General features: G+C 43.1%; 2 protein-coding genes across 4 annotated transcripts in view; both read left to right on the top strand.

The window, feature by feature from the left end:
- PSME4 (proteasome activator subunit 4) overlaps nt 1-11028 on the top strand; it is a 112728-nt gene extending 101700 nt beyond the window's left edge. For both annotated transcript variants that reach the window (XM_059187661.1, XM_059187662.1), the window contains 6 exons: nt 2644-2772; nt 3689-3844; nt 5507-5669; nt 8041-8174; nt 8817-8955; nt 9504-11028. In XM_059187661.1, coding sequence (XP_059043644.1) covers nt 2644-2772; nt 3689-3844; nt 5507-5669; nt 8041-8174; nt 8817-8951 — 717 coding nt within the window. In that variant the 3' untranslated portion in view covers nt 8952-8955; nt 9504-11028. The remainder of the gene's footprint in view (nt 1-2643; nt 2773-3688; nt 3845-5506; nt 5670-8040; nt 8175-8816; nt 8956-9503) is intronic.
- A 4273-nt stretch (nt 11029-15301) lies between these two features.
- On the top strand, nt 15302-25606 carry GPR75 (G protein-coupled receptor 75). Of its 2 annotated transcripts, none has more exons than XM_059187660.1 (2): nt 15302-15812; nt 21604-25606. In XM_059187660.1, exons 1-2 carry the CDS (start codon nt 15710-15712, stop codon nt 23013-23015), a joined length of 1515 nt encoding a protein of 504 aa, XP_059043643.1. In that variant the 5' UTR covers nt 15302-15709; the 3' UTR covers nt 23016-25606. The 2 variants fall into 2 exon arrangements, with proteins under 2 accessions (XP_059043643.1, XP_059043642.1); XM_059187659.1 differs by having other exon boundaries at nt 15692-15812; nt 21295-25606.
- The last annotated feature ends 1025 nt before the right edge of the window (nt 25607-26631 follow it).

Below are 26631 nucleotides of genomic sequence, written 5' to 3'. Positions count from 1 at the left end.
TGTGATCTCTCTCTGTCAAATAAATAAATAAAATCTTAAAAAAAAAAAAAAAGTCAGTGCTTCATATATTCATCCTTACAACCAGAAAGTAGGCAGAGAGGAAGGGAAGCAGGCTCCCTGCTGAGCAGAGAGCCTGATTCGGGACTCGATCCCAGGAGCCTGAGATCATGACCCGAGCCGAAGGCAGTGGCTTAACCCACTGAGCCACCCAGGCGCCCCTGAAGCACTGACTTTTTAAAACAGAAAATCACACATGCCTATGGGGACTGTATCCCATAATATTGGAATAAAGCTATTATGTCTATTATATAATAATAAAGAGCAAATAAATGATAATTGTCAGTAGTGTTAAAAAACCAAAATTCATCAGAGTAAATTCGAAGATCTTACTAGCTTTGTTCAGTGATTCATGAATCAGGCAGTACCATGTAAAAAATGGAAAGGACTCCAGGGATCCGTACCAAATGGAAGGTGTATATAAATATAGTGGGGGTGGGGGAAGAGCATTAGCAGGGCGAGGAGGGGCAGAGGGAGAAGGAGAAGCAGACTTCCCCACTGAGCAGGGAGCCCAATACAGGGCTCAATTCCAGAACCCTGGGATCACAACCTGAGCCAGAGGCAGACATTTAACTGAGCCACCCAGGTGCCTCCCAAAATGGAAGGTCTTTAAAGGCAGAAATGGGGTGGGACAAGAAAGGTCAAACAAAAGATTATTTCAGACAAGGCAGGGGTCTACCATGTGGTATACTTTACTATTACTAATCAGTTAATTTCTAATTAACTGGTTGGAGTTGCATTCTTTCAGAACCATAATGACTGAAACTACAGTTAAGTCTTAGTTTGCAGTGTTGGGGGCAAGTAACTTCATTTTGGCCCTATTCCTTTTTTAACATTAGGAACCAAAATTTGTAGCATGAGTGATAGGATATAAAAATCCAGCTTTTGGGGTGCCTGGGTGGCTCAGTCGGTTGATCCGCTTGATTTCAGCTCGGGTAATGGCTGGTGGGGTTGTAGGATCGCCAGTGCTGGGCTCCGAATTCATCTTGGGAGGCTGCTTGAAGAGTCTGCCCTCTGCCCTTATCCCTACTTGTGCATACATGTGTGTTCTCTCTAAATCTTTTTTAAAAATCCAGCTGTTTAGTAAAATCTCAGTAATCCTAAATTTGAAAATACTAGTATGATCTCATGATCTGCTTTTCTTTAGAAAATGGGCTTAGGGGCGCCTGGGTGGCTCAGTGGGTTAAAGCCTCTGCCTTCAGCTCAGGTCATGATCCCGGGGTCCTGGGATCAAGCCCCACATCGGGCTCTCTGCTCAGCAGGGAGCCTGCCTCCCCCCCTCTCTCTGCCTGCCTCTCTGCCTACTTGTGATCTCTGTTTATCAAATAAATAAATAAAATCTTTTTTTAAAATAGGCTTATTTCCTAGCTCTGGCCACAAAAAAACCCATAACCAGTAATCAGCTTAATAGTGATCAGTGCTCGTAGTGCCCAGATGACGGTTTCTAGAAAGGTATCATTTCCTGCTAGAAGAACCAGGGCTCCATGGAGAAAAAGTTGATTTCAGGTTAGGACCAAGAAATGTACAGGGTAAACCTAATTCATATTGTCCTACCAGAAACCAAGAATGCAACAGTTGTGTTAAAGAAATCAGGAGCCATTTCGAGCACCAGTAAGACTAAGACCATTGATTTTGTTCAAATTCATTAGCTCATAATGACCATTGTTTTAATAATTCATTGTTTACTTTTGGAGGATAGGAAGGAAATCACTATCAGAGGAAGGAAACCCTCTGAGGGATAGAAGGCTTTTCTGTATGAACTGTTCCATGTAATAAGAAGAAATCAGTGTCACCGTTTTGCAAACCTTTTTTTGTAGTGGTTCATCACAGAAAGAAAAAATTGACCGTACGTGAAGGAAGTACACACCACTTAACGTTGTGCTCAAAGAATTAGACTTCAATAAAATCAAGGCTCTAGATCTATTGCTAAGTTACAGGACATACTGGAGCCAATGAATGCTGCCACAGGGATGCAGTCAGAGAAGGAAGGCCACCGTAGAGGACACTACAAAACCAAGTAGCCAGGCCCTCCCCCTCTCCTTTTTTTTTTTTTTTTTTTTAAAGGGTAGGGAGAGTTTAGAGATTTCTTTTAAATACATCTTTCACAGAACCTTTTACACTTAAAAGCCACATGAACCAAATGCAGTGTGAGATCACCACGTTCAACCAGATTTCAAACAACCAGTTTACAAAGTAATGAGGGATGTTTGAACACTACTGTATATTCTTTATCTTAACCGCAATGAATTTTTATGGCTGATGTCATTCCAGGTTTTTAAAGTAAGAGACTTTATCTTTTAGAGATACGTAATAAGATAATCATGGGTGAGATGCATCTGGGATTTGCTTCAAATAATTTAATTAGGGGATGGGGAAACATGGGGGGCAAGAAATGGGAGGATTTTGCTGGGAGAAGTGGTAATGGATTCATGGGGACTCCTTGTCCTTTCCCTAGTTTTGTACATATCTGAAAATTCCCATAGAAGTTGTTAAAAGTAAAAATGTGATTTATTTTATGTAAGGATGCCTTTGTACTTACTGGCTGTTGTTTCAATTGTGTGTTTGCTTTCTTTTATTGTTCTCTAGATTGCCCCAGTGGAAAATGACAATAGCTATGACGAACTGAAAAGAGATGCAAAGTTATGTTTATCGCTAATGTCTCAGGGCTTGCTTTACCCTCATCAAGTGCCTTTGGTACTTCAGGTGCTAAAACAAGTAAGAGTGTCTAATGGGTATTTTTGTGTTTTGGCTAGAATTTCATTGCCCTGAGAATTTCACAAAGTCAGCTGTAGTGCACACAGTACTGGAAATTTATTTTTCATTTTGACTTTTATTTTAGTCTGAGAAAAGATATCTGTTGACCAAAGAAACAGATCTAGATTCTGTATCTGCCTCTGCCACCAACTTCTGTGAGCTTGGGGAGATCATTCAACCCCCCAAATTCCCTACATACACAAAGAGCTAATTATTGAAGCATCTTAGGTGCAAAGTGCTTATGAGGGAAGAGGGGTAGTCATTCTCTTTAACCATTTCCCCTTTATTTTATTCACCTGTTTCCCAATCTCTGGTTTAAAAAAGAAAGAAGGAAAAAAGACCTAAGTGATTATATATTTTCTGGCTGCATTTTTAGTATACCATATGCTTAGCCTTTACCCAGGACATACATGTGTTACATAAAAAGTGAACCTGTTTCCATGGTCTTCAGATTTTTAAGTTGAATTGTCACTGAAAAATGTGTTTTAACAACCCAGTTTGTTTGTTTTTTCTGTGATGGGGGAATTTAGCAGTTCTCAGTCATTGCTTTCAGTCCACTACTCTACCTGCTATGAAGTGAAAGGAAATAGTGTGCAACTCTTAAAGGAGTCAGAGTATGAATTATAATTTTCTCTGAGGTTGACTTTTGTCTGTCTGTTCCTTACCCTTTATTTCCAACCATTCTGAAGAACTAACTGTACCTGAACTTGTTCGTGCAACCTTCTATTTAGAAGGAACTGTAACACGAGCTTGCTCTAACCATGCCTGTGAAGTAGAGGTGTCCGAGAAGATGATAGGATTTGTGTGTCATTTCTGTCTGTCACCTCCTGCTCTTGGCAGCACTCTTCCCAGTGTTTCTACTTCTTCTCATTCACAGACCGCAAGAAGCAGTTCTTGGCATGCTAGATATACAGTGCTGACCTACCTCCAGACCATGGTATTCTATAACCTCTTTATTTTCCTAAACAATGAAGATGCAGTTAAAGACATCAGGTGGCTGGTTATAAGTCTTTTGGAGGATGAACAACTAGAGGTAAAATTTATGATCTAGCAAATCAAAATTTAATTTAGAGAAATCATCATGTTCCCCCCCCTTTAAAAAGTATGTATGCGTTGATGAGTTTTTTAAAGCATAAAATATTAAAAGTAACTTTTTAATTTTAACATTAACCTGTGTTACTCATTTTGATACCCTAATGGTGATTTCCTATCCTACAAATGAAACAAACACTGCGTATGTTCTTGTTCTGGTGTCTCTTTGCAGTTGGGAAAGTAGTGTTTGTAAACCAAAATTTTCTTATATATGAAATTGCAGGTGATAATATTTTACTTATCTTACCAATTTCTAAAGGACTAATAGGAATGGGCGTATTGGCAGTTTCAGTTTTAAGAGAATAAAAATCTAGGGACACCTCTGTCACTCATTTGGTCAAGCATCTGACTCTTGATTTCATCTCGGGGTTGTGAGATTGAGCCTCACATCAGGCTCTGAGCTGGGTGTGAAGCCTGCTTGAGATTCTCTCTCTCCCTCGTCCTCTGCCCCGCCCCCTCCACTCTTAAACACCGTTGTGTTCTCTGAATAAAAGTCTACCCACAGATGCTATTATCTAGTTAAGTTAGAATTTTTGCCCCTTTTTATTTTCCTTGGTAGGGAAATTATAAGGCAACTTTGTGGTGAGGTTACATTGATATTTTGTACAAAAACATAAATCTCTTAGTCAATATAGTATAATACAAGAAAAGTGTGTTATAATAAATAAGGAATAAGTTATAGCTTTTGAAATTGGCCTTAGGTAAAGAAAATGTAATTGAAATTTTTGTGAAATTTGTACTTTTTTAATTGTTTGGGTTTTCTATGTAGTGGAGCACTCCCAGTAATTATATATTCTATTTGAGAGCACTAAAAATAGATTGCATCCATAGGAAACTGAGAATGGAAATTTTTCCAGCTCCCTAATGAGCTATTCATTTTGGAATCCAGCTTTCTTGTGTTCTGGGAGTAGATATTGCTAGGCGGAGATTTTTCCCCCCAAATTATTATTGCCTATCTTTATGAAAGGTTAGCAGCAATTTTGTGATGTCTATAAGATGACAACATTTTATTGGGGTCTTTTTGTTTTCCCAAAACTTGAGTTCCCATTCCATTTTGAAATGGACTGTGTTCCACTTTGCATTTGGTACTTCAGTAAACTTGTTTGTAGTCTGACAGCAGCCTGGGAAATTCCTAAGAAGTAAACTGGATATAAATCTCTACAACATATGCCAGTATGTCAGTTATAGAGATTGCTCTGTATTTGTGTTCCCAACGTAAACGACAGCAGCAGTTAAAAGAGGTGTGGAGTCCAGGAAAAATTCATTTTAATGCTAGGCTTTGGCACTGCACTTACAGTTCCAGCCCTGAGAAGGACAGCTGCCGGTCAGTGGGAAAATAATTTATGGAGAAATTAAATTTTGTATGAAATAGTTAAACATTTACTTGGTGCAGCCCTAATATAGTGGCTTTCATCCATTTTGAGGTCACAGACCTGTTGAAAATCTGATGAATCCTCCAGAAGAACCAGCATGAGAGTATTCACAGTTTGCACACAGAAGTCTGGGGAAGTCCCCTAGCCCGTTCCCACCACTCTCCCAGCCTCCAGTATTCCCCTGACGGTTGGCATCTCTGCTCTAAATTAAGAATTGATTATCTCTACAGGTTCGAGAAATGGCTGCTACCACCTTAAGCGGTCTATTACAGTGTAACTTCCTTACCATGGACAGCCCTATGCAGATTCATTTTGAGCAACTTTGCAAAACAAAACTACCGAAGAAAAGAAAGCGAGACCCTGGTTCCGTAGGAGATACAATTCCTTCTGCAGGTAACAGTGCTGGTATAAAGCATGCACATCCTTTTGGGAATTAACCAGGCTTACTCAACAAATATTTATTGAATACTTGTATGTACCTGGGTCTTTACTAGGTCCTAGGAATAGTTACCACTGCTTTCAATAAGCTTTGCCTACAGCAGGCCAGACCTGGAAAACTCAGAAGGCACAGAGAAACCTGTGTGCTGCGGCATACACCTGTGAAATGAATCAGGTTTGCCTGCCCACATGAAATCACTTTATATAAAGAGGGGTGTAGAATGAGTTATTTTGGAGAGTATAAAATACTTGTTTTTAGATTTTATAGCTTAGGTGTAAATACACAACGAAAATACCAAGAAAACAAAACAAGCTTTTCTTTTGTTTGGAGGGGGTACTGTTCACTAATACTTCCTTGGGCATTTGGAGAGAGGGTGAGAGAAGTCCTCACAGGAGCTTCTGCTCTAATTAAGCAAGAAGATAAACAGGAGAATGAGATCTGATTACTATATCACTTTTTTTTTTTTAAGATTCTATTTATTTATTTGAAAGAGAGCGAGAGTGAGAAAGAGCATGAGAGAGGAGGTCAGAGGGAGAAGCAGGCTCCCTGCAGTGCTGGGAGCCTGATGTGGGACTCGACCCCGGGACTCTGGGATCATGACCTGAGCCAAAGGCAGTGACTTAACCAACTGAGCCACCCAGGCACCCTACTATGTCATATTTAAAGAGACATTTAAATGTGGGGCGCCTTGCTAACTCGGTTAGTGGAGAATACAACTCTTGATCTCAAGGTTGTAAGTTCAAGCCCCATGTTGGGTACATAGATTAAAAAAAAATAAAATCTTTTTTAAAAAATAGGGGCACCTGGGTGGCTCAGTGGGTTAAAGTCTCTGCCTTTGGCTTGGGTCATGATCCTGGGGTCCTGGGATCGAGCCCCGCGTTGGGCTCTCTGCTCATCAGGGAGCCTGCTTCCTCCTCTCTCTCTGCCTGCTGCTCTGCCTACTTGTGATCTTTGTCTGTCAAATAAATAAATAAAATATTTAAAATAAATAAATAAATAAGAGCCATCTGGGTGGCTCAGTTGGTTAAGTGTCTGCAGTCCGCTCAGGTCATGATCCCAGGGCCCCAGGATTGAGCCTGGCGTCAGGCTCCCTGCTCGGTGGGGAGTCTGCTTCTCCCTCTCCCTCTACCTCTAATCCTCCCACCTGCTCCTGCTCTCTCTCATTAATAAATAAAATCTTTAAAAAATAATAATAAACAAACAGTTGCAAAGAGCCATTTGACCTTGCCACTGCTACCTATAGTCACAGGAAGAATGGAAAATATATAGAACAACTCTTAATAGGAAGCTTACTGGATTTGCAGGAAGTGCTTGGAATGTGAAGCTCTTCAGTGCTGATTACAAAAGGGTTTTAATTAAGTCATATAATGACCTAATACAATGAATGTTCTAGTTGCTTTGCTTGAGAACTGTTTTTTAATAATTTAATACTTAACTATCAAAATAGTTTTATTTTTTTTTTAATTTTTTTTTTAATTTTTATTTATTTATTTGACAGATAGAGATCACAAGTAGGCAGACAGGCAGGCAGAGAGGAGGAAGCAGGCTCCCCGCTGCGCAGAGAGCCCGATGCAGGGCTCGATCCCAGGACCCTGAGATCATGATCTGAGCCGAAGGCAGAGGCTTTAACCCACTGAACCACCCAGGCGCCCCGAAAATAGTTTTATTTTTAGACCTTTGTTATCCCAAATGGCATTATTTACAATTCTGTTTTGTATTCCTTTTTTATTAACTTCAATTCCCTAGGCACCATATTTCATGTATACACATATAATACACACATACAACTTTAATGAAAAACAGGAGAATTTGAAAGCAGTAGTTTCTATCACTAGAGAAAGGCTAAATCTTAAAAAAAAAGAAAAGAAAGAAAGAATGGAGACTCTGTAGAATACAGACACACTGCAGCTCTGAGAAACAGACATTCCTCATATACAGTATGTTTACCTCATGAATCTATCCATTCTGTGGATCTATCCAGAAAAGTGGGATCTGATTTTAATTGGTTATTTTAAGATCAGGGATTGCACTTTTGCATATGATATGAATTGGTTGAAACTGTTATTGTGTAAATCCTAACAAATGTGTTATGCATTTCTGACTTAGATGTAATTCCACTGTCACTGAAGGACAGCTGTGTCTTTAGTTCAGCCTGAAAATCATGTCCTTTGGTGTGTGTACACACAGATGCATTTTAAATGCAGAAATTCACATATCAACAACAGCTTTATCGAAAACTAATTTTATTTCACTGTGACATGTGCAATAGAATCCTGTAAATGTTTGCACATATATTGGTGGGGTTTTGTTGTTTTTGCTTTTCAGAGTTGGTCAAACGTCATGCTGGGGTGCTAGGACTTGGTGCATGTGTTCTTTCTAGTCCCTACGATGTTCCCACCTGGATGCCCCAGCTCCTTATGAATCTCAGTGCACACCTGAATGATCCACAGCCAATTGAGGTAAAACTCTTCTTTGTTGATTTCTTTGCACACATATTGTATCAGTGATGTTTTTGAGAAAGCTGCTGCTACTAGTATGTCAGCCAGGGCTAAGCCTACTCAACAGTGATTAGTAGGATCTTGTGGAGGCCTTGCTTTCATGTATATTTGAGATCTTTTGGTAGCAAGGAAATTAATAAAGCTTCTGTCTCTCCCAGCCCAGTGGGAGTAAAATATTGTCAATGTTGTCAGGATAATTAACCTTTATACTTTTATTTTACTAATATTTTATATCTAGGAAGTATCTCACTGTGAGCTAATACTAAATAGGAAATTGTGATGGTATTAGAGAACAGCTGTGTCTAAACGACTGCAAAGACCAATGGCTTTGTCCTTCTCACTTGGGAAATAGACATGGCTGTGTATTGAAACTGGTTTAATAACACGGGGCAAATGCCAGGAGCTTGTCCTAAAGTGCAGCCAGTCATTTTAAAGGGAGCTCGGTGGCTTTGCGAAGTTGCAGTTGGCTTGTTGGTTTTGCAGCACCCAGTGAAGTGTGAGATCTGAGTCTAGAGAGATTTTTACATAGCTCAGATTATCCTAAATATAATCTTAATCTTGCAGAGGTTAAAATAAAATGTATATGGGTTGCCTATCCTACAGATGACTGTGAAAAAGACCTTATCCAATTTCCGAAGGACGCACCATGACAACTGGCAGGAACACAAACAGCAATTCACAGATGACCAGCTGCTTGTTCTCACCGATCTCCTTGTGTCCCCGTGCTATTATGCATAGAAGGGTAAGTTGGCAAAATGCGGAGTTTAAAGAAGTCTGACATCATCAGGCAGATAGGTATCTTTGGTTTGATGACTGAGAAGTGGGTGTTCATAAATTTTTCTTTTTGCTGACATTATTAGATGTCCTCATTTAGATGATTTTTTAAAAATGTCAGTATGATTTTTGCTATGGCCAGTGCATATAAGTTTCCAGAGAATTTTTCCCTGCTTCTCTGCTTCAGGTAATAATGCAGAGAATTGATGTGACTGCTTTTGGATCTTTATAAATGACAGTGCTTATTAGCCTGGGAGTGGTTAGTTAAAAGAAATCTTACTCTCCTTTGCCTCCGGTGTGGGGCCTGGGCATTTTAATTGCCCTAAGGACCTTAGGTTGTATACAGTAATGAGAATATTTCATCTGTATTCTTGAGTATTTCTTTTCCATCCTGAGCTAAAGAGAACCCCCCAGAAACCTTTCCACTAGGTGAAGAGGAAAGGAAATTTCACTTATTGTGCTTTAGAGTTGCATGTCCTTTTGTCTAACGGAGACTTTTTTCCCTCCCTGATACAGATGAGTAGTCCTCACTTCAAGCTCTTTTCATCAAAAATTCCAGATCCTCAGGTGCCATCTGTGGCGGCTCTCTGCAGGTTTTAAAACTCTGCCTCCGCTGAGCTCTCATCATTTTGGTGGCTTCTGTGTTTGGTCTCATTAGTCTCTGTTCCACAGGTTCTCAGCTGCCATTTGATTACCTAACTTGTCTGGAAGTGTCCAGAGTATTGATCACTTTTTCTTTGAGGCATCTGATAAAGCCACAATGTCTCAGACTAGAAATAATTACCCAATATGATCATGGCATCCAAGACCAAACAGAGTCTAGGAACTCATTAACAGTTCACTTGTAATGGAGAATACCTATCTGTAACACAGGTCCCGTCATTTCATTCATCTCAAATTATTTTGAATTTTTTCCAAATGGCTGTTGGGTGTAGATGGTAGTAGGGCTGTGAGCCGTAAATCGAAGCCTTTGAGAGCCTTGGGTCTGGAGAGCCATGAAGAGGGAAGGAAAAGAGGGCGAATCTCGAATGTAACCAAGGACCTGATGGAGTGCTCCACCAAGACACAGAAGTGAAGGCTGTGTCCACGTGCTTCCCACAGACTGGAGTTTTTGGTGCTGATTAGAAAGAGCAGTTGCTGAAAAACTGGGGGTTTGGTGAATAAATTTTTGATTGATTGTTGTGTGTGAATACGATGTGTGATTTTGAAAATAAACAACAACAACAATAAAAACCCTGACTGGTTGATTTTTACCTGTATTCGTTACATATACTGTTTGATCAACCCTCTTTGAAAACTTATATTTCACCTAATGGAAGACTGCTGTGTTTGTGGAAATTCTGTAAGTTTTTTTCTTTTTTTGTTTTTCCTTTCCTTTTTTTTTTTTTGCCTGCAGAATCGTTGAGAGACTAATAAGTCTTTATATTTAATTGACTTGTTTATTAATAAATGTTATATAGATGTAAAAGACTGTATAAACTGTAGAGATAGCACTGGCAAGACTTTGTACAGATGCAACCTTTTACACAGCAGCATTGTGTAATTAATTTGTAAAGATTCACATGTAGCTCTTTATTATAGTGACTTTTTGGCTTTTGTACCAATTGAATGCCATTTTTTGTGTTTTTAAATTATTTTCCCTATCTTTTCATGTTACAAAAGCTGAGGTGTGGGGGTTTTGTTTGAGTTCATTTATCTTTAGAATGTCTGGATTTTTATGTAACATTTTGTGTGCATCCCTAAATGCAAACAGCACATGTTTGCCTATGACAAGTTTATAGAATGGGAGGTATCTTCTAAGTTAAAGTAATTCACAAGCTGGTGAATGTCATCTTGCAACACACCCTGTACAGTCTTCCTTAAAGGAACACTACAGTATATTTTTTAGTATCTACTTGCTAATGACTCCAGACAGACCTAAGCACAGCAGAGGTCCTGGTACAGTATTGAATTGTCAGCGTAATCCCTGTATAGAGTAGTGCCAAACTGATGATTTCAATTGTGTAACTAGTTTAAAACCCAATAAATGGATTGTTTTTAACACCTGGCTTTTGTCTTCATTAAGAAGAGAAGACAGTTCTGTAGGCAGTGACTCTCATGCATTCCTTTTGCATCCGTAGACCTGGATCTACATGCTCTCCAACCAAACCAAATTACCTAGATCAGATCTGTCCAGTACAGTAGCCAATAGCTACTATTTACTATTTACATATAAATTAAAATCTCATTTCCTCAGCCTCAGTAGCCACATTTCAAGTGCTCATTAGCTACTTATGGCTAGTGGTACGGCTACTTACTGAGTAGCACAGACAAATGCTTTTATTACGGAAAGTTCTGTAGAATAGCACTGGTCTTGACCATTGATTCTCAAATTGATGTGCCTAAGAATCACGTGGGGACTCTGTTAAAATGTAAATTTAAATTCATGCTGCTTGTTCATGATATTGATGCCTGGCCCTGAAATGACAGTTTAAGTTGTGAGGCTTTACATTATATATTAACCACAGATTTTTCTAAAATAAACTGTATTGAACCATGCCTTAGCAAGTTCCTCAAGTAGAAACTTTATTTATTTATTTTTAAATATTTTATTAGCAGAGGGAGAAACAGGCTCCCTGCTCAGCAGGGAGCCCCAAGTGGGAACTTTAAAAAATAAAAGATACTAGGCACCTGCTGTGACATCTTGCACTCAGAATTTCTCTGGGTGGGGCTCAGGTGTCCTTTTTGTTGTTGTTGTTTAAAGATTGTATTTATGAGAGGGGGCACCTGGGTGGCTCAGTGGGTTAAGCCTCTGCCTTCGGCTCGGGTCATGATGATCTCAGGATCCTGGAATCGAGCCCCCATGTCGGGCTCTCTTCTCGGCAGGGAGCCTGCTTTCCCCTCTCTCTGGCTGCCTCTGTCTGCTTGTGCTCTGTCAAATAAATAAATAAAATCTTTGAAAAAAAAAAAGTGTATTTATGAGAGAAAGCGAGCAGGCCCCCCACTGAGCAGGAAGCCTGATGCAGGACTCGATCCCAGGACTCCAGGGTCATGACCCAAGCCAAAGGCAGATACCCAACCAACTGAACCACCTAGGTGCCCCCAGATGTCAGTATCTTTTTTAAAAGATTTATTTTATTTTTAGTGCATGCTGTGTGAGGTGGGGGAGGGGCAGAGTGAGAAGAGAATCCCAAGAAGACTCCCTGCTGAGTGCGGAGCCCCCTTGCTGGGTTCCAGGATTACACACCAGTCTCAATCCCAGAACCCTGAGATCATGACCTGAACTGAAATCTAGAGTCCCAATGCCCAACCCACTGAGCTATCCACATGCCCCAAACGTCAGTGTCTTTTAAAAGCTACATATAAGGGCACTTGGGAGGCTCAGCCATTAAGTGTCTGCCTTCAGCTCAGGTCAGGATCCTGGAGTTCTGGGATGGAGCTTCGCATCCAGCTTCCTGCTCCACAGGAAGCCTGCTTCTCCCTCTCCCACTCTCCCTGATAGTGTTCCCTCTCTCACTGTGTCTCTCCCTGTCAAAATCTTTTAAATAAGTAAATAATAAATAAAAACTCCATATGTTTCAGCTGTACATCAGAACTGAAAACCTCTGGTGAAGGTTCTTAAGGCCCACTGTAGATCTAGAAACAGGATTCTTTAATCTGAGGTTCTGTGATTCTGACATCGGGTGTAGATGTTGCTTATTACCTTGATCCCCCAATCTGGTCATCCTGTGAATGACTTAATTCCCTAAATTTTCTACCAGTGGCCTCAAGACTTAAAGGGATGTGGGGAAAAAAAGGGGTGGGTGGCTACTATTGTCTAAAGTAGTTCTTAAATGTATGTTGCATTAAAAGAATGGAGAACAGCAGCAGGAACAGTGTTAGGGATGGGGAAAGCAGCCAAAGTTGAGAAGTCAGTGCTGTTCGGGTGTGAAAGAAGAGTCGAGTAGGTTTCTAGGTCAGGGAAGGGGAAAGTATATCTTTGAGGTTGTCATGGCTAATCTAGTTTCTGAGTGGATCCTTTAAAAAACAAAAACTTTGCAAATTATATTTCAATATTTAGGAAGAAAATTTAGCCACCTAGTTTCTTAATGTGAATGAAAGTTTTGTGAAAAAAACAAGTAGTTTTTGAAAAAGTATGAAAAAGCTGTTTTCAAATACTCCCGATATGTGACATTGCCAAGCCCTTTGGATTGTAGGCCAGTTGTGGTTAGTGTAGCCAGATGAATTTTGCTTTACTAAAAAATCAACTTTTTCTACATAGTCTTCATAGTTATTTTTGTGCACAAAGACCATTTGCCTTGTTAATACAAATGTGTTCAGTGTTTCTTCATTGAAAAACATTAGGGTTTTTCAGTTTTCTCTACTACAGATTACATTGCAATGAATATTTTCATAACTTCGGGGCCCTGGGGTGGCTCAGTCAGCTAAGCATCTGCCTTCAGCTCAGGTCAGGATCTCAGGGTCCTGGGATCAACCCCCAAGTGGGGTGCTCTGCTCATAGAGGGGTGTGCTTCTCCCTCTCCCTCTGCTTGCTCTCCCTCTCTCTCCCTCTCTCAAGTAAATCTTTTTAAAAAATATTTTCATAACTTCATGCTTAAAACATTTTTCTTCAATTATTTCCTCAGGATAAATTATTTCCTCAGGAAAATTTTAGGTCAAGAATCTAGATATTGTAATTGCTCTAATATGTTTTCCTCCACGTGCACACGTATGAATTTGCGTTGCCAATGACAGAATGCTTGTTTCCCTGAAAATTGATAGCACCCCCCCCTTTTTTTTAGATTTGTTTGAGAGAGTGCAGGTGTGGGGAGGGGAAGAGAGAGAGAGAATCCCAAGCAGACACCCCACTGACTGCAGGGCCCTACTGGATCTCACCACCCCAGGGATCATGACCTGAGTCCAACATCAAAAAGCCAATTCTTTTTTTTTTTTCTTTTCTTTTTTTTTATTTTATTTTTTTAAAGATTTTATTTATTTATTTGTCATAGAGAGAGAAGCGAGAGAAAGCACAGGCAGACAGAGTGGCAGGCAGAGGCAGAGGGAGAAGCAGGCTCCCCACCAAGCAAGGAGCCCGATGTGGGACTTGATCCCAGGACGCTGGGATCATGACCTGAGCCGAAGGCAGCCGCTTAACCAACTGAGCCACCCAGGCGTCCCAGATTTTATTTTATTTTGACAGAGAGAGATCACAGGTAGGTAGAGAGGCTGGCAGAGAGAGAGAGGGAAGCAGGCTCCCTGCTGAGCAGAGAGCCCGATGTGGGACTCGATCCCAGGACCCTGAGATCATGACCTGAGCCGAAGGCAGGGGCTTAACCCACTGAGCCACCCAGGCCCCCCAAGAAGCCAATTCTTAACCAACTGAGCCACCCAGGTACCGTACACTTTGTAGACATAATTCTAGTAGCTTTAGACTTGCTGATGGTACTAACTTGTTCCCGATTTCCTCTTCTCTAGACTCTTTTACAGCTTGGGTTTTGTACCCCCCCACACCCACCCCCCGTATAAATTCTCTAGGTGTAACTCTGATGGCCACCTTCCAGCCCAAGCTGGAAGGTGGTCATCTACTGTAATCTCCTGTAAGGTGGCCAGATGCTTGGAAATCAGCCGGCAGTTATTCAGTAGCTAATCCATATGGAGAGGGATAGAACTTAGGTTAGAATTCTCTAAATACTAGTGGGTCTTCCCTTTCAATTGCTTATTTCTAGGGCCAAAGTTCATCATAACTGACAACATTGATTAGAGCCGCTTCACTGCAAGTGGTTGGGGAGTGGAATATTACGTGGGAATTAACTGAAAATTTCTGCAGTTTTTTCTACACAGAATTCTAATAGCATAGTCAAACGTGGGTTGAATGTCTACTTCATAAATTACCCAGTTCTCTTGTTTTTTTCTTGATGAAAGCACAGGTTACTGGGGGGATGTTCTACACCTAAGTCAAATTCTTTGGTACTTGTTGGTACCAAACAGTTCTCTTATTTAAAAAGATGAAATAAATGCTGTGGGCGTCTGGGTGGCTCAGTTAAGCTCTGACTTCAGCTCAGGTCATGATCTCAGGGTCCTAGGCGGGAGCCCCGCATCCCCGCATAGGCCTCCGGGCTCAGCTGGAAGCCTGTTTCTCCCTCTGCCCCGACCCGCCTCCCCAACCCACCCCCGTTCTTGCGCACGCTCTCTCTCTCTCTCTCTCTCTCTCTCAAATAATAGTCTTTTAAAAATTAAATTGTTATGATGACTTCATTTACAAACTGTCTCTAAGTACCGAAGTGGACGATGACGCCAGCTGAATCTAGGAGGCAGAGTGTTAGCTGCCGCGCCGGGAGGAAGCCCCGGGCACCTAGGGGAGCCCCGCCCCCCGCGCGTCCCATGCTCTCCACCCGCGGGTCCCACGCTCTCCACCCGCTGTGGCCATGGGGTTAGGGAGGGGGCGGGCAGCGTTGCCGGCCTGCGGCAGCCCAGCCCGCAGGCCCCTTCTTGCTCTGCGCGCCAGCTCTCGCCCGCCTCCGAACCCAGGTCCCCGCGCGGCGGAACCGCGATCCCAGGCCGGGCAGCGGCGCGGCGTGGGGGGCGGAGGGCGGGGCGGCGGCCGCGGCCAGCCCCGGGGGCCCGCGAGGCGCTGAGGGCGCGGGGGGCAGGCAGGCGCCGGGGCCCGAGTGTCCGGGAGGGGGCGGCGCCCTCGGCGTCTCGGTGACTGCGCCTCGGCGCCCCCGGCTCGGCGGCTCCCGGGATGCGCGGAGGCGGCGGCGGCGATGGCGATGATGCCTCAAGCCGGGCCTCGTTCCGGGCGGCGGGCGGAGCTGGGGTCCGGGCTGCGAGATGGAGGAGGGGGGCGGCGCTGCGGCCACCGGGCAGGTGAGAGGCCGCGCGGGCCCCAGAGGACGCCCCGCGGGGGCCGGGAGGGCCGGGCCCCGGGAAGCCGACGGGTTAGGAGGAGCTGGGCCGCGCGCACCTGCCCTCCTGGCGCGGCCTGCGTGGAAGCCATCTCGCCCCTGCGGGGCCGGCTCCCGGGCTATGCCGGGACGCAGAACGGGTTCCCCACACTGCCCATGCCCTGTGTGAGCTCTCAGCCCCCCACCAGCCCTCCGCCGATTATCTTGCAAGCTTCCAGGTCCGAAGTAGGCCTTCCTAACCTTTCGCACCCCGGGGAGCGCCTGCCACCGCTAGTCCCTGGCTGGGGTCGACCTCCCCTTCCCAAATCCTCGCTCTCCGCCCCCAGATTTGGTGGGGGGGACCTCCTTAGCCTCCCCATCTCCCTCATCCACTGACCCTGCCCCAACCCGTCAGCTGCTCCAGGCTTCAAGAGGTAGTTGAACTGGGGAGAAAGAGCATGGGCTCTGAAATCAGATAAATCTAACCTGAATCTTAGTGACCTTGGGCAAGTCATCTCACTTCCGTGAGGTTGTCCTGATTAATACAAATACAATGGGGATAATAATAGCACAGAACCTTGCTCTCTGTGAGGGTTAGCCTGTGAAAATGCCTGTCCTCAAGGAATTTAAGGCATTAAGGGGTGCGGGGGAAGAGTTGGAAGAACTCCAGCCAGGAGCTAACTTGTAAAAGCTCAAACAAAACGTTTTCATGTGGACTAAAATATTAAGATAGCACATCAGATTTTCACAGGCTTTTAACACATCTTAGTGAGAAATCATTGCCACTTTACACAAATTTTCATTTACTATTCCTTGCTTACTAGTTACTTTAGGATCCCCCCTCCTTAGTTGTAACAAGATGCACATAGATATTAATTAATTCTAACTGTGGCTAACAGGCCTGCCAAAGACTAGTGTTCCAACTTAAAACTTTTCTGATTTTATGACTTTAATCACCTACTTATGGTGCCAGAAATAAAGAGCCTATAGTATGCTTGTATTGAAAGGAACGTTGTTGGTAAACTGTATTTACTATATAGCAGTACCAAATAAGCATTCATTCACCACCCCCGTGCCGAGAATCACTGAATTTTATAGAGCTACCATCATAACTTCGTTTGAAACGGCGATCTCAGCCTCCTCTTTCTTAAAAGTCCCAGAAGTGGGCTTACTTTTCCTTCATTTTCTCCTTTACTCTGTAAGTTTGTCTGCCAAAACTTAAATGTATATATTTTAATTTTTACTTATTTATTTGACAGACAGAGATCACAAGTAGGCAGAGAGGCAGGCAGAGAGAGAGAGAAAGGGAAGCAGGCTCCCCACTGAGCAGAGAGCCCGATCAGGGACTCAATCCTAGGACTCTGAGATCATGACCTGAGCTGAAGGCAGCAGCTTAACCCACTGAGCCACCCAGGCGCCCCAAAACTTATATTTCTGTTCTATGTTCTGCTTTTCCTTTTCTTCCCGGCCTCTCATTGCTTTCTTTTTTTTCCTAATGCTCCAATAGGAATGACTTCTAATTACTTTATGCCACAACCATAATTATCAACTTTGCCAAAAAGGTACATGGAAGTGTGTCCTGTGTTCCTCTTTTGAGTTCCAGGAACTTAAGAGTTGGGGAGGGATTATAATACCTACTTCATAGGATTGTACTGAGAGTGAAGTAAAGTTTGATAGCTTGTGTAAGGCTTCTGGTTTGTATGCTAATCATCCAGTAAATGAAGGCTGCTGTAACTGTCTTCTGACCTGAGGACTGCCCCTATCTGTTGTTATGCTGAGTTGAGCCGGTGGGGATGAGTGTCAGCTGTAGAGAGTACCTGCTTAGCTTCAAATTTATGCCCTGCTGCTTTAAATTAGGAGCTCTCTCTCCAGCTCACTTTCCTTATCTGTAAAATGGGGATGAGTTGTACTATTTCTTGGTCGTGAGGATTCAACAAGTTAATAGCATGGAACACTGAGAACAGGGCCCAGCACATCATAAGCACTCAACAAAGTTAACATACTGTTAATGATACTGATAATTATATTACTGACCTCGAATTCTTTTTTTTTAATTTGAAAATTTTTAAATACATTGAAAAAATTATAACTGTGAAGAAAGTGGAAGCTGGCCCTCAGCAATTCCAAATCTTTTTTTTCTCCTGCCTCTTATTCTTTTTTTTTTTTTTTTTTAAGATTTTATTTATTTATTTGACAGAGAGAGATCACAAGTAGGCAAAGAGGCAGAGAGAGAAAGGGAAGCAGGCTCCCTGCTGAGCAGAGATGCGGGGCTCAATCCCAGGACACTGAGATGACCTGAGCCGAAGGCAGCAGCTTAATCCACTGAGCCACCCAGGCGCCCCTCCTGCCTCTTATTCTTTTTTTTTTTTTTTTTAAGATTTTATTTATTTATTTGACAGAGAGAAATCACAAGTAGATGAAGAGGCAGGCAGAGAGAGAGAGAGAGAGAGAGAAGCAGGCTCCCCGCCGAGCAGAGAGCCCGATGCGGGACTCGATCCCAGGACCCTGAGATCATGACCAGAGCCGAAGGCAGCGGCTTAACCCACTGAGCCACCCAGGCGCCCCATGCCTCTTATTCTTGAATAATGTTGGTGTCTTATCATTCCATCTTCCCCTCGACTGTTCTGTTTCCAAATAATCTCCTAGCCTGAGGTCTCCATAGTCTCCATCTACCCCACTTCTTCATTACTACCGACTTACTCGATATTTCTCTTAGCATCGATTCCAGATGCTTCATACTTTGAATTTCCCAAACCCAATTCCTACTTTGATCTTCACCCCTGTTCATTTCCCTGCCTCCAAAGGGTTTCCCCTTTGCTAGAAACAATAGTATCACCTCTCTGCTTTTCTGCCTCCTCAAACTGAGTTTTGTTTGCTGTTTTTCTTTTCATTAGCTAATACCAATCCTCCAATTAACAATGAAAAAACAAACAGTAAAAGTTGTTGTTTCTACTATGGAGCTATCAAAAAGGGTTCAGAAGCAGGCACAGGGTCTTTAAATGAAAACAGTAAGCTATCCATTATTTTTTAATTTTAATCAAGAAACAAAAGGTAGAAATTTATATTTTTCCCTTAGAGAAATTTTATAAAGAAAGTACAGAGAAGCTGGTCTCCTTGCCAGTGGAGAAATTCATCATAATGTCATGATCTTTACTGTTTGACCATTGAGAATAAAGAGGCCATCTCTTCCTTCATAAAGAATATATATACCCGGCGCCTGGGTGGCTCAGTGGGTTAAGCTGCTGCCTTCAGCTCAGGTCACGATCTCAGGGTCCTGGGATCGAGTCCCATATCGGGCTCTCTGCTCAGCAGGGAGCCTGCTTCCCTCTCTCTCTCTGCCTGCCTCTCTCTCCATCTACTTGTGATCTCTCTCTATCAAATAAATAAAATCTTTAAAAAAAAAAAAAAAGAATATATATACCAATATACCATTAGGTATATGGACTTCCCCAGGACTGAAATTTGTCCCGTTCTCACTGGCATAGCCATACCTACTTCTGAATGCAGAGAGACTTCTCTTCGGGTTACTGCTCAGAGCCCTTAGGAATCCATCATCACCTGGCCCCTCTTTCTCTCGGCCCCAGGATCCAGCAACTGAAGGGTTAACCCTTGACACAGCTGGAGGCCTCTGGACCCCTTAGGAGCTGGTGATTAAATATTTGGGACATCACCCTTGACCTCCCCAGTGCCATTGCTCCTAAAATGCTAAATTCAAGCAATACATTTGAGTTGTCAAGAGCAATGCACCAGTCTCTAAGGTACAACTTCCCACTGGAAGCATCTTTCAGAGCAGAGAGAGCACCAGAACCCACAGGGCTCTGGGATCTGGAACAGCCCAAGATGTGTGAGAGTACTTTAAATCTCACTGGAGGAGGTGCGCCTGGGTGGCTCAGTGGGTTAAAGCCTCTGCTTTCGGGGACGCCTGGGTGGCTCAGTTGGTTAAGCAGCTGCCTTCGGCTCAGGTCATGATCCCAGCGTCCTGGGATCGAGTCCCACATCGGGCTCTCCGCTCAGCAGGGAGCCTGCTTTCCTTCCTCTCTCTCTGCCTGCCTCTCTGTCTACTTGTGATCTCTGTCTGTCAAATAAATTTAAAAAAAAAAAAAGGCTTTAAAAAAAATCTCACTGGAGGAAAAAAAAAAGTTGAAGAGAATAAAGAGCAGGAAGAAAAAGAAATTAATTCTTTCAAAACAGAGGCTAGGTCTTACTCCTCTGTCCACCCACAGACCCTAGGATAAAGCTGGCATAGAGTGTGCACAGGAGAAATGTAAACTGAGCCAATGAATGCATGAGTGGATGTGTGCCTCCTGCTTCCACGGGAGGATATTGCTGTTGGAATAAGAACTCACCTCTGTACAGTGGTTGAGAGTTGACAAATGGGTGCTCACCTTGTTAATCTTGAATATAATTGACACCCATGTATGCTTTCATTTTTGCCTCTCAAACATAGTCCACAAAATTTTTTCTGAAGGAAGATGGGGAGTTGGCCAAGAAATTACCAGCAGGGAGAAGAAATGATACATGATAGAAAATAAAGGCTTGTTCCTAGGAAAAGAAATGGGATTTGTTGGAGCGCCTGGCTGCCTCAGTAGGTTAAGCCTCTGCCTTAAGCTCAGGTCATGATCTCAGGGTCCTGGGATCACCTAGGGATTCTCCTCTCAGCAGGGAGCCTGCTTCCCCCATCCCTCTGCCTGCCTCTCTGCCTACTTGTGATTTCTCTTTCTCTGTCAAATAAATAAATAAAATCTTTAAAAAAAGAGTCCAGGTCGTGACTCCCTTGCCCCCCCCCCCAAAAAAAAAGAAAGAAAGAAAGAAAGGAAGAAATAGGATTTGTTTGTGATTTGTGGGAGCCACAGTGTACTTCAGCAATACCCTCCGGCTTGTATCTTAAGCACATGCTGTAAGACCTACTCCTGCCCTCCCAGCCTGCCTTCCCCCCAGTCCCTGCCCGGCCCCTCCCCCCACAGCGAGCTCCTCCTCAGCATCACTCCCTTCAGCCTCTCTCAGCCTCTACCCCAGGGTGGATTAGATTCCCCTACTCTTACTCTGTCACATGATTTACCACATTAGGCTATAAGTAGGGTGTGATCCCTTTGGTGAAATAACATTCTTGGATCTCCAGTGTGAGGCACCAGAAGATTTTCAAGAGTAACACGTGTGTACCCTTCAACCAGAAACTCAAAGGGTGGGGCCCAGGAATCTGCTTTTTTTTTTACCCACTCTCTACATGATGCTTAAATGGTTTTGCAAACCTCTATGCCAGGAAACCTGAAATTAGCTGGAAGAATGTATTTTGAGGTGTTTGTGTCTTTTCTGTGTTGGGCCTTGTGAGAAGAAATGCTTTCTCTGCCTCAGGTCAGAGCTAAAAAAAAAAAAAAAACAAAAACCCTAGTCCTTTTGTACAAAATCCTGAAATCACACTGCTCTCTCCATTAATTCTGTCTCTGGGTGTGCATTTCTATGCGCAGGCTTTTCTGCCTTGGGCCTCTTTTGTCGCATGTGTGGCAGCTGTGAGTCCAGGCCGTGACTCCCTTGCCCCAGAAGGAAGAGTCCATCCGGTCTGAAGATGAACTCCATGGAGCCCCTGGAGGTTGGTCCCAACGGGACTTGGCTGCAAGGGCCTCGCTCCCAGGGAGGAAACAGCACTGCCGTCCCGGGGGACCTCCAGCACCTCATCCACACGGCCACTTTGGTCACCTGTACTTTTCTACTGGCGGTCATCTTCTTCCTGGGCTCTTATGGCAACTTCATTGTCTTCTTGTCCTTCTTTGATCCAGCCTTTAGGAAGTTCAGAACCAACTTTGATTTCATGATCCTGAACCTGTCCTTCTGTGACCTCTTCATTTGTGGAGTGACCGCCCCCATGTTCACCTTCGTGCTCTTCTTCAGCCCTGCCAGCAGCATCCCGGATGCTTTCTGCTTCACCTTCCACATCACCAGCGCCGGCTTCGTCATCATGTCCCTCAAGACCGTGGCGGTGATCGCCCTGCACCGGCTCCGCATGGTGCTGGGGAAGCAGCCCGACCGCACGGCCTCCTTTCCCTGCACCGTGCTTCTCACTCTGCTTCTCTGGGCCACCAGTTTCACTCTGGCCACCCTGGGCACCCTGAAAACCAGCAAGTCCCATCTCTGCCTTCCCATGTCCAGTCTGACGGCGGGAGAAGGGAAAGCCATCGTGTCTCTGTACGTGGTGGACTTCACCTTCTGTGTGGCGGTGGTGTCGGTCTCCTACATCATGATTGCGCAGACGCTGCGGAAGAACGCCCAAGTCAGGAAGTGCCCCCCGGTCATCTCAGTGGATGCTTCCAGACCGCAGCCCTTCATGGGGGCCCCTGGGAAGGGAGGGGGCCATCCTGTGCAGTGTACCGGGCCCGCTCTCTACCGGAACCAGAATTACAACAAGCTGCAGCACATCCAGACCCACGGGTACACCAAGAGCCTGAACCACATGCCCACCCCGGCAGCCAGCCGGCTCCAGCTCGTGTCGGCTGTCAATCTGTCCACGGCCAAGGACTCCAAGGCGGTGGTCACCTGCGTGATTATTGTCCTGTCCGTCCTGGTGTGCTGTCTTCCCCTGGGGATCTCCTTGGTGCAGGTGGTCCTGTCCAGCAACGGGAGCTTCGTCCTCTACCAGTTTGAACTGTTTGGATTTACCCTCATATTTTTCAAGTCAGGGTTAAACCCTTTTATATATTCTCGGAACAGCGCGGGGCTGAGAAGGAAAGTGCTCTGGTGCCTCCAGTACATCGGCCTGGGTTTCTTCTGCTGCAAACAGAAGACTCGACTTCGAGCCATGGGAAAAGGGAACCTGGAGGTCAACAGAAACAAGTCCTCCCATCATGAAACCAACTCCGCCTACATGTTGTCTCCAAAGCCCCAGAAGAAATTTGTGGACCAGGCTTGTGGCCCAAGTCACTCGAAGGAAAGTGTGGTCAGTCCCAAGATTTCCGCTGGGCATCAGCACTACGGTCAGAGCAGCTCAACCCCCATCAACACCCGGATCGAACCCTACTACAGCATTTATAACAGCAGCCCCTCCCAGGAAGAGAGCGTCCCGCAGAATTTACAGCCAGTAAACTCTTTCGGATTTGCCAATTCCTATATTGCCATGCATTATCACACCACTAATGATTTAATGCAAGAATACGAGAGCACGTCGGCCAAGCAGATCCCAGTGCCCTCTGTTTAGTGTCCTGGAAGCTGGAGACTCATGCACAAACTGTTTTTGATTCAGATACTAATGGATTTCTTTTTCACTTTTGTGAGACCAATGGCAGATGAAAACTTAACCGGTTCAGCAGAACGGTTGGCAGTTAGGATTTTCTTCTGTCTCAAGTATTAGCATCTATCAATTCACTTTGCGGTTTCCTGACGTTTTAAGATTTGATGTAAACATTTATAATTTAGATTTTTACCTTGACCTGTGCTCTGATCTTTGGTACTAAACTTTTAAATCGATGCCAGGAATGATCATGCTAATCTATTAAAGGAGAATGAATAGTTTGTGACCGTTTGAGTCCGTGTTTCGGGTCTTCAAAGTGCACACAAGCTGGATTTTTTAAATGTGAAGGTGTGATCTTCACTGCAGTGAATTTTTTCTTAATTGAACAGTAAATTTTGATTATTGAAGTGTTGAAATGGGGAACAATGCACTTTTTTGGTAGCAGGCTTATTTGAATAAATAATACATTGTCAAAGCAGAGAGTCAGAAACATATTCTCAGTAATTACCTTACCCAAGACACACAGGCATTAGGTATTTTGCTTTCCTAAGACAGTCAACCAAGTATTATGATTGCTACCATTTCTTATGATAGACGCTATTATTTTGTGTTAATTGACTAACTGTATAGTTTTTTGTTTTTTTTTTTTTTTAAGAAATATGTTTTTTGCTTGCTAAAAATGTATCATTCTATTTTGGAATGAGCTTACCCAAGAAACCTGGTGAAGAGGACTGTACTTATAATAGAGGACCCTGATTTCTGGGAGCAGAGGTACTAACTGGTCCTCTGAGCCAGGGTGTCGGTGATGTGGGAAGCAACCCGGACTCCTGCCCTGCCGTGTGTTAGATGATCTCCATTATTGCTTAAGAAGGTGTGAGAACGAGATTGGGAGGATTCTGATTTACCCTGTTCCGTCTGTGTGAGGGTGGTTTGTTAACAGGCTGACAAAGAGTAGCCAAGTAACTATTTCAAAATAATTTTTTGTCTTTGTTTAAATATCACTGCAGTAGAAAAATTCTTAAGATTATGTGTTTTCAAACTAATTGTGCTGTTTCTCTCCCATTAATCTTGGCAATGGGTGATAAAGAAAACTAGATTAAGTATTTCTACGCCTAAAACTAATTTTATGACCTACTCTGTAATTGCTAGTGTAACAACGGTAAATTCATATTTTTACGTAAAAATATTTTCATTATACAGTTAGCTTTTGAACTTGATACAATTTTTGAACTATAGCTGTTAGACTCAAGACAAGCGTCAAGATCCAAAACCTATCTTTAGAAATTGTTATATTCCAGAACTGTTACTGCAGGTTGGAAGGAACTATTGTTTTGGAGGAAGGTATTCAATGTACGGCTCCCTCTCAGGCTGTTCCCAAATACAAGTGCACCGCAAAGCGTAGAGAAACCCCTAGTAGATGCTCAGCCTGAGATCTGCACAGGCTCATCCAGCTGCTGTTTTCCAGCACCGACCAATCATTCTGTTTCTGGGGTTTAAGGAGGAGATATGGGTTTTATTTTCTTTTTAAATTCACCTTTTAAGACTTTCTCCTTCCCTTCCTTCCTTTTCTTCCTTTATTTTTGCTATTTAAATTTTCTAACAGAAGAGAAAATAACCACTCTATCACATTTTTTTCTTGCTTGTAATTGAATGCTATTTTTGGAAGTCACTATAACCTATTTCAATTATGCTTTTATATTTTTAATACAACACTGTTTTCATTCGTTAATACTCCCACGAGATAGGTTAGTCTGTTACCCCTTTTTAACAAAGAACTAAGAAATCAAGTATCCTTTCCCAAGATCATTTGAAGATAATTCTAATTAGGAATTAGACTTTTGTCTAAATTTAGAAATGGGTATTTATTCCAATAAGCCAAACAGCTTTATAATTACTAAGATTAATCAAGAAGATACTTCATACTTTTTAAGGTATGTATCTCTTTTTTGGCTAGGCATTTCCAGTGTGATTCAATAAGAAGTTTTTAAAAAGTAATTCCTACTCGTAAAATTTGAACCAACAGGTTTCTTGTACAACCTTTGCGTTTGAGATGACCTGATCCATCTTTAGGAAGTAGACGTTAATAGTATAAAGAAAAGTAAGCATGCACATATGAGGTATTCAGTCTCTGTATGCTCATCAAGAAATTACTGATGTAACTTGCATGAAATACATGTTGGGCTAGATTCTTAGCTCTCCTTCCCATCTATCTCTACATCTATGCAGAGATACAGACATAGATAAAACTTATCTCTTCGTAAGTTATATATGTCTATCTATAGAGGGAGATAGAGGTAGACATATATAACTTCTCTATAAGGGCTAAACTGAGAACTAAAAATAATGAGAATTCAGTTGACTATGACTAATTATTAGCAGGGTATATTAATTAGTTCTCTTGACGCTTTACTGTGATGCAAAGTATGTGATGTATTTCAAACATTTTATAATTGTTCTGATGTTAACCTTTAGGCCAGATTTGTATTTCTGATGCTTTTAATGTTCTTTTAAAATAATGTTTGGAAAATAAAAATATTGAAAACCCTAACATTTCTGAACATCGGATTGCAGTCCTATGACTTTCCCATCCAATCATCTGAAAACCATGAGAGGAAAGTAATGATGATTATTGCACGATGGATAACAATGTGTTGACACCCAGCGTTCTCTCTCTCTCTTTTTTTTTTTTTTTTAAGATTTTATTTATTTATTTGACAGATCACAAGTAGGCAGAGAGGCTGGCAGAGAGGGGGGTGGGGAAGCAGACTCCCTGCTGAGCAGAGAGCTCGATGTGGGGCTCGATCCCAGGACCCTGGGATCATGTCCTGAGCCAAAGGCAGAGGCTTAACCCACTGAGCCACCCAGGCGCCCCATTTTTTTTTTTTTTTTTTTACGATTTTATTTATTTGTCAGAGAGAGAGAGAGCACAAGCAGACAGAGTGACAGGCAGAGGCAGGGATAGAAGCAGGCTCCCCAGTGAGCAAGGAGCCTGATGCTGGGCTCGATCCCAGGATCTCAGGATTATGACCTGAGCCGGAGGCAGCAACGTAACCCACTGAGCCACCCAGGCGTCCCTATACCCAGTGTTCTCTCTTAAGATATGAAATGATTGTGGGTTATTTGTTTTAATTTTTTCTCTAGTAAGTTCTATGCCCAATGTGGGGTTCAGACCCACAATCCTGAGATCCAAAGTCTCATGCTGCACCCACTGAGCCAATCACTGCCCTGCGTTCTCAGGATCTCTTCAAAGTTTCCAGAGTGCTGCATCAGTGCTCTATCTATCGGGCAATGTTGAGGATGTCTCTCTCTCTCCCTCTTTTTTTTTTTTAAAGATTTATTTAATTTAATTTATTTGAGAGAGACAGAGCATGAGAGGGGAGAAGTCAAAGGGAGAAGCAGACTCCCCGCTGAGCAGGAAGCCCCATGTGGGACTCGATCCTGGAACTCCAGGATCATGACCAGACCTGAAGGCAGTTCCTAAACCAACTGAGCCACCCAGGCGTCCCTAATGTTGACAATCTCATCAAAACACTCCCAAGTGGCATTTCCACTGTGCTTAATGTTTTTCTGCTTCTTTCTGTCT

This window comes from Mustela lutreola, chromosome 9 (genome assembly GCF_030435805.1).
Source record: "Mustela lutreola isolate mMusLut2 chromosome 9, mMusLut2.pri, whole genome shotgun sequence".
Taxonomy (NCBI): domain Eukaryota; kingdom Metazoa; phylum Chordata; class Mammalia; order Carnivora; family Mustelidae; genus Mustela; species Mustela lutreola.
The sequence above is the reverse complement of the archived record's forward strand: the minus strand, read 5'-3'. Positions and strand labels throughout refer to the sequence as shown.

Excerpts from the sequence above, each read along its gene's own strand:
- GPR75 (XM_059187659.1), top strand. The coding sequence starts at position 21,393 with ATGAACTCCATGGAGCCCCTGGAGGTTGGTCCCAACGGGACTTGGCTG.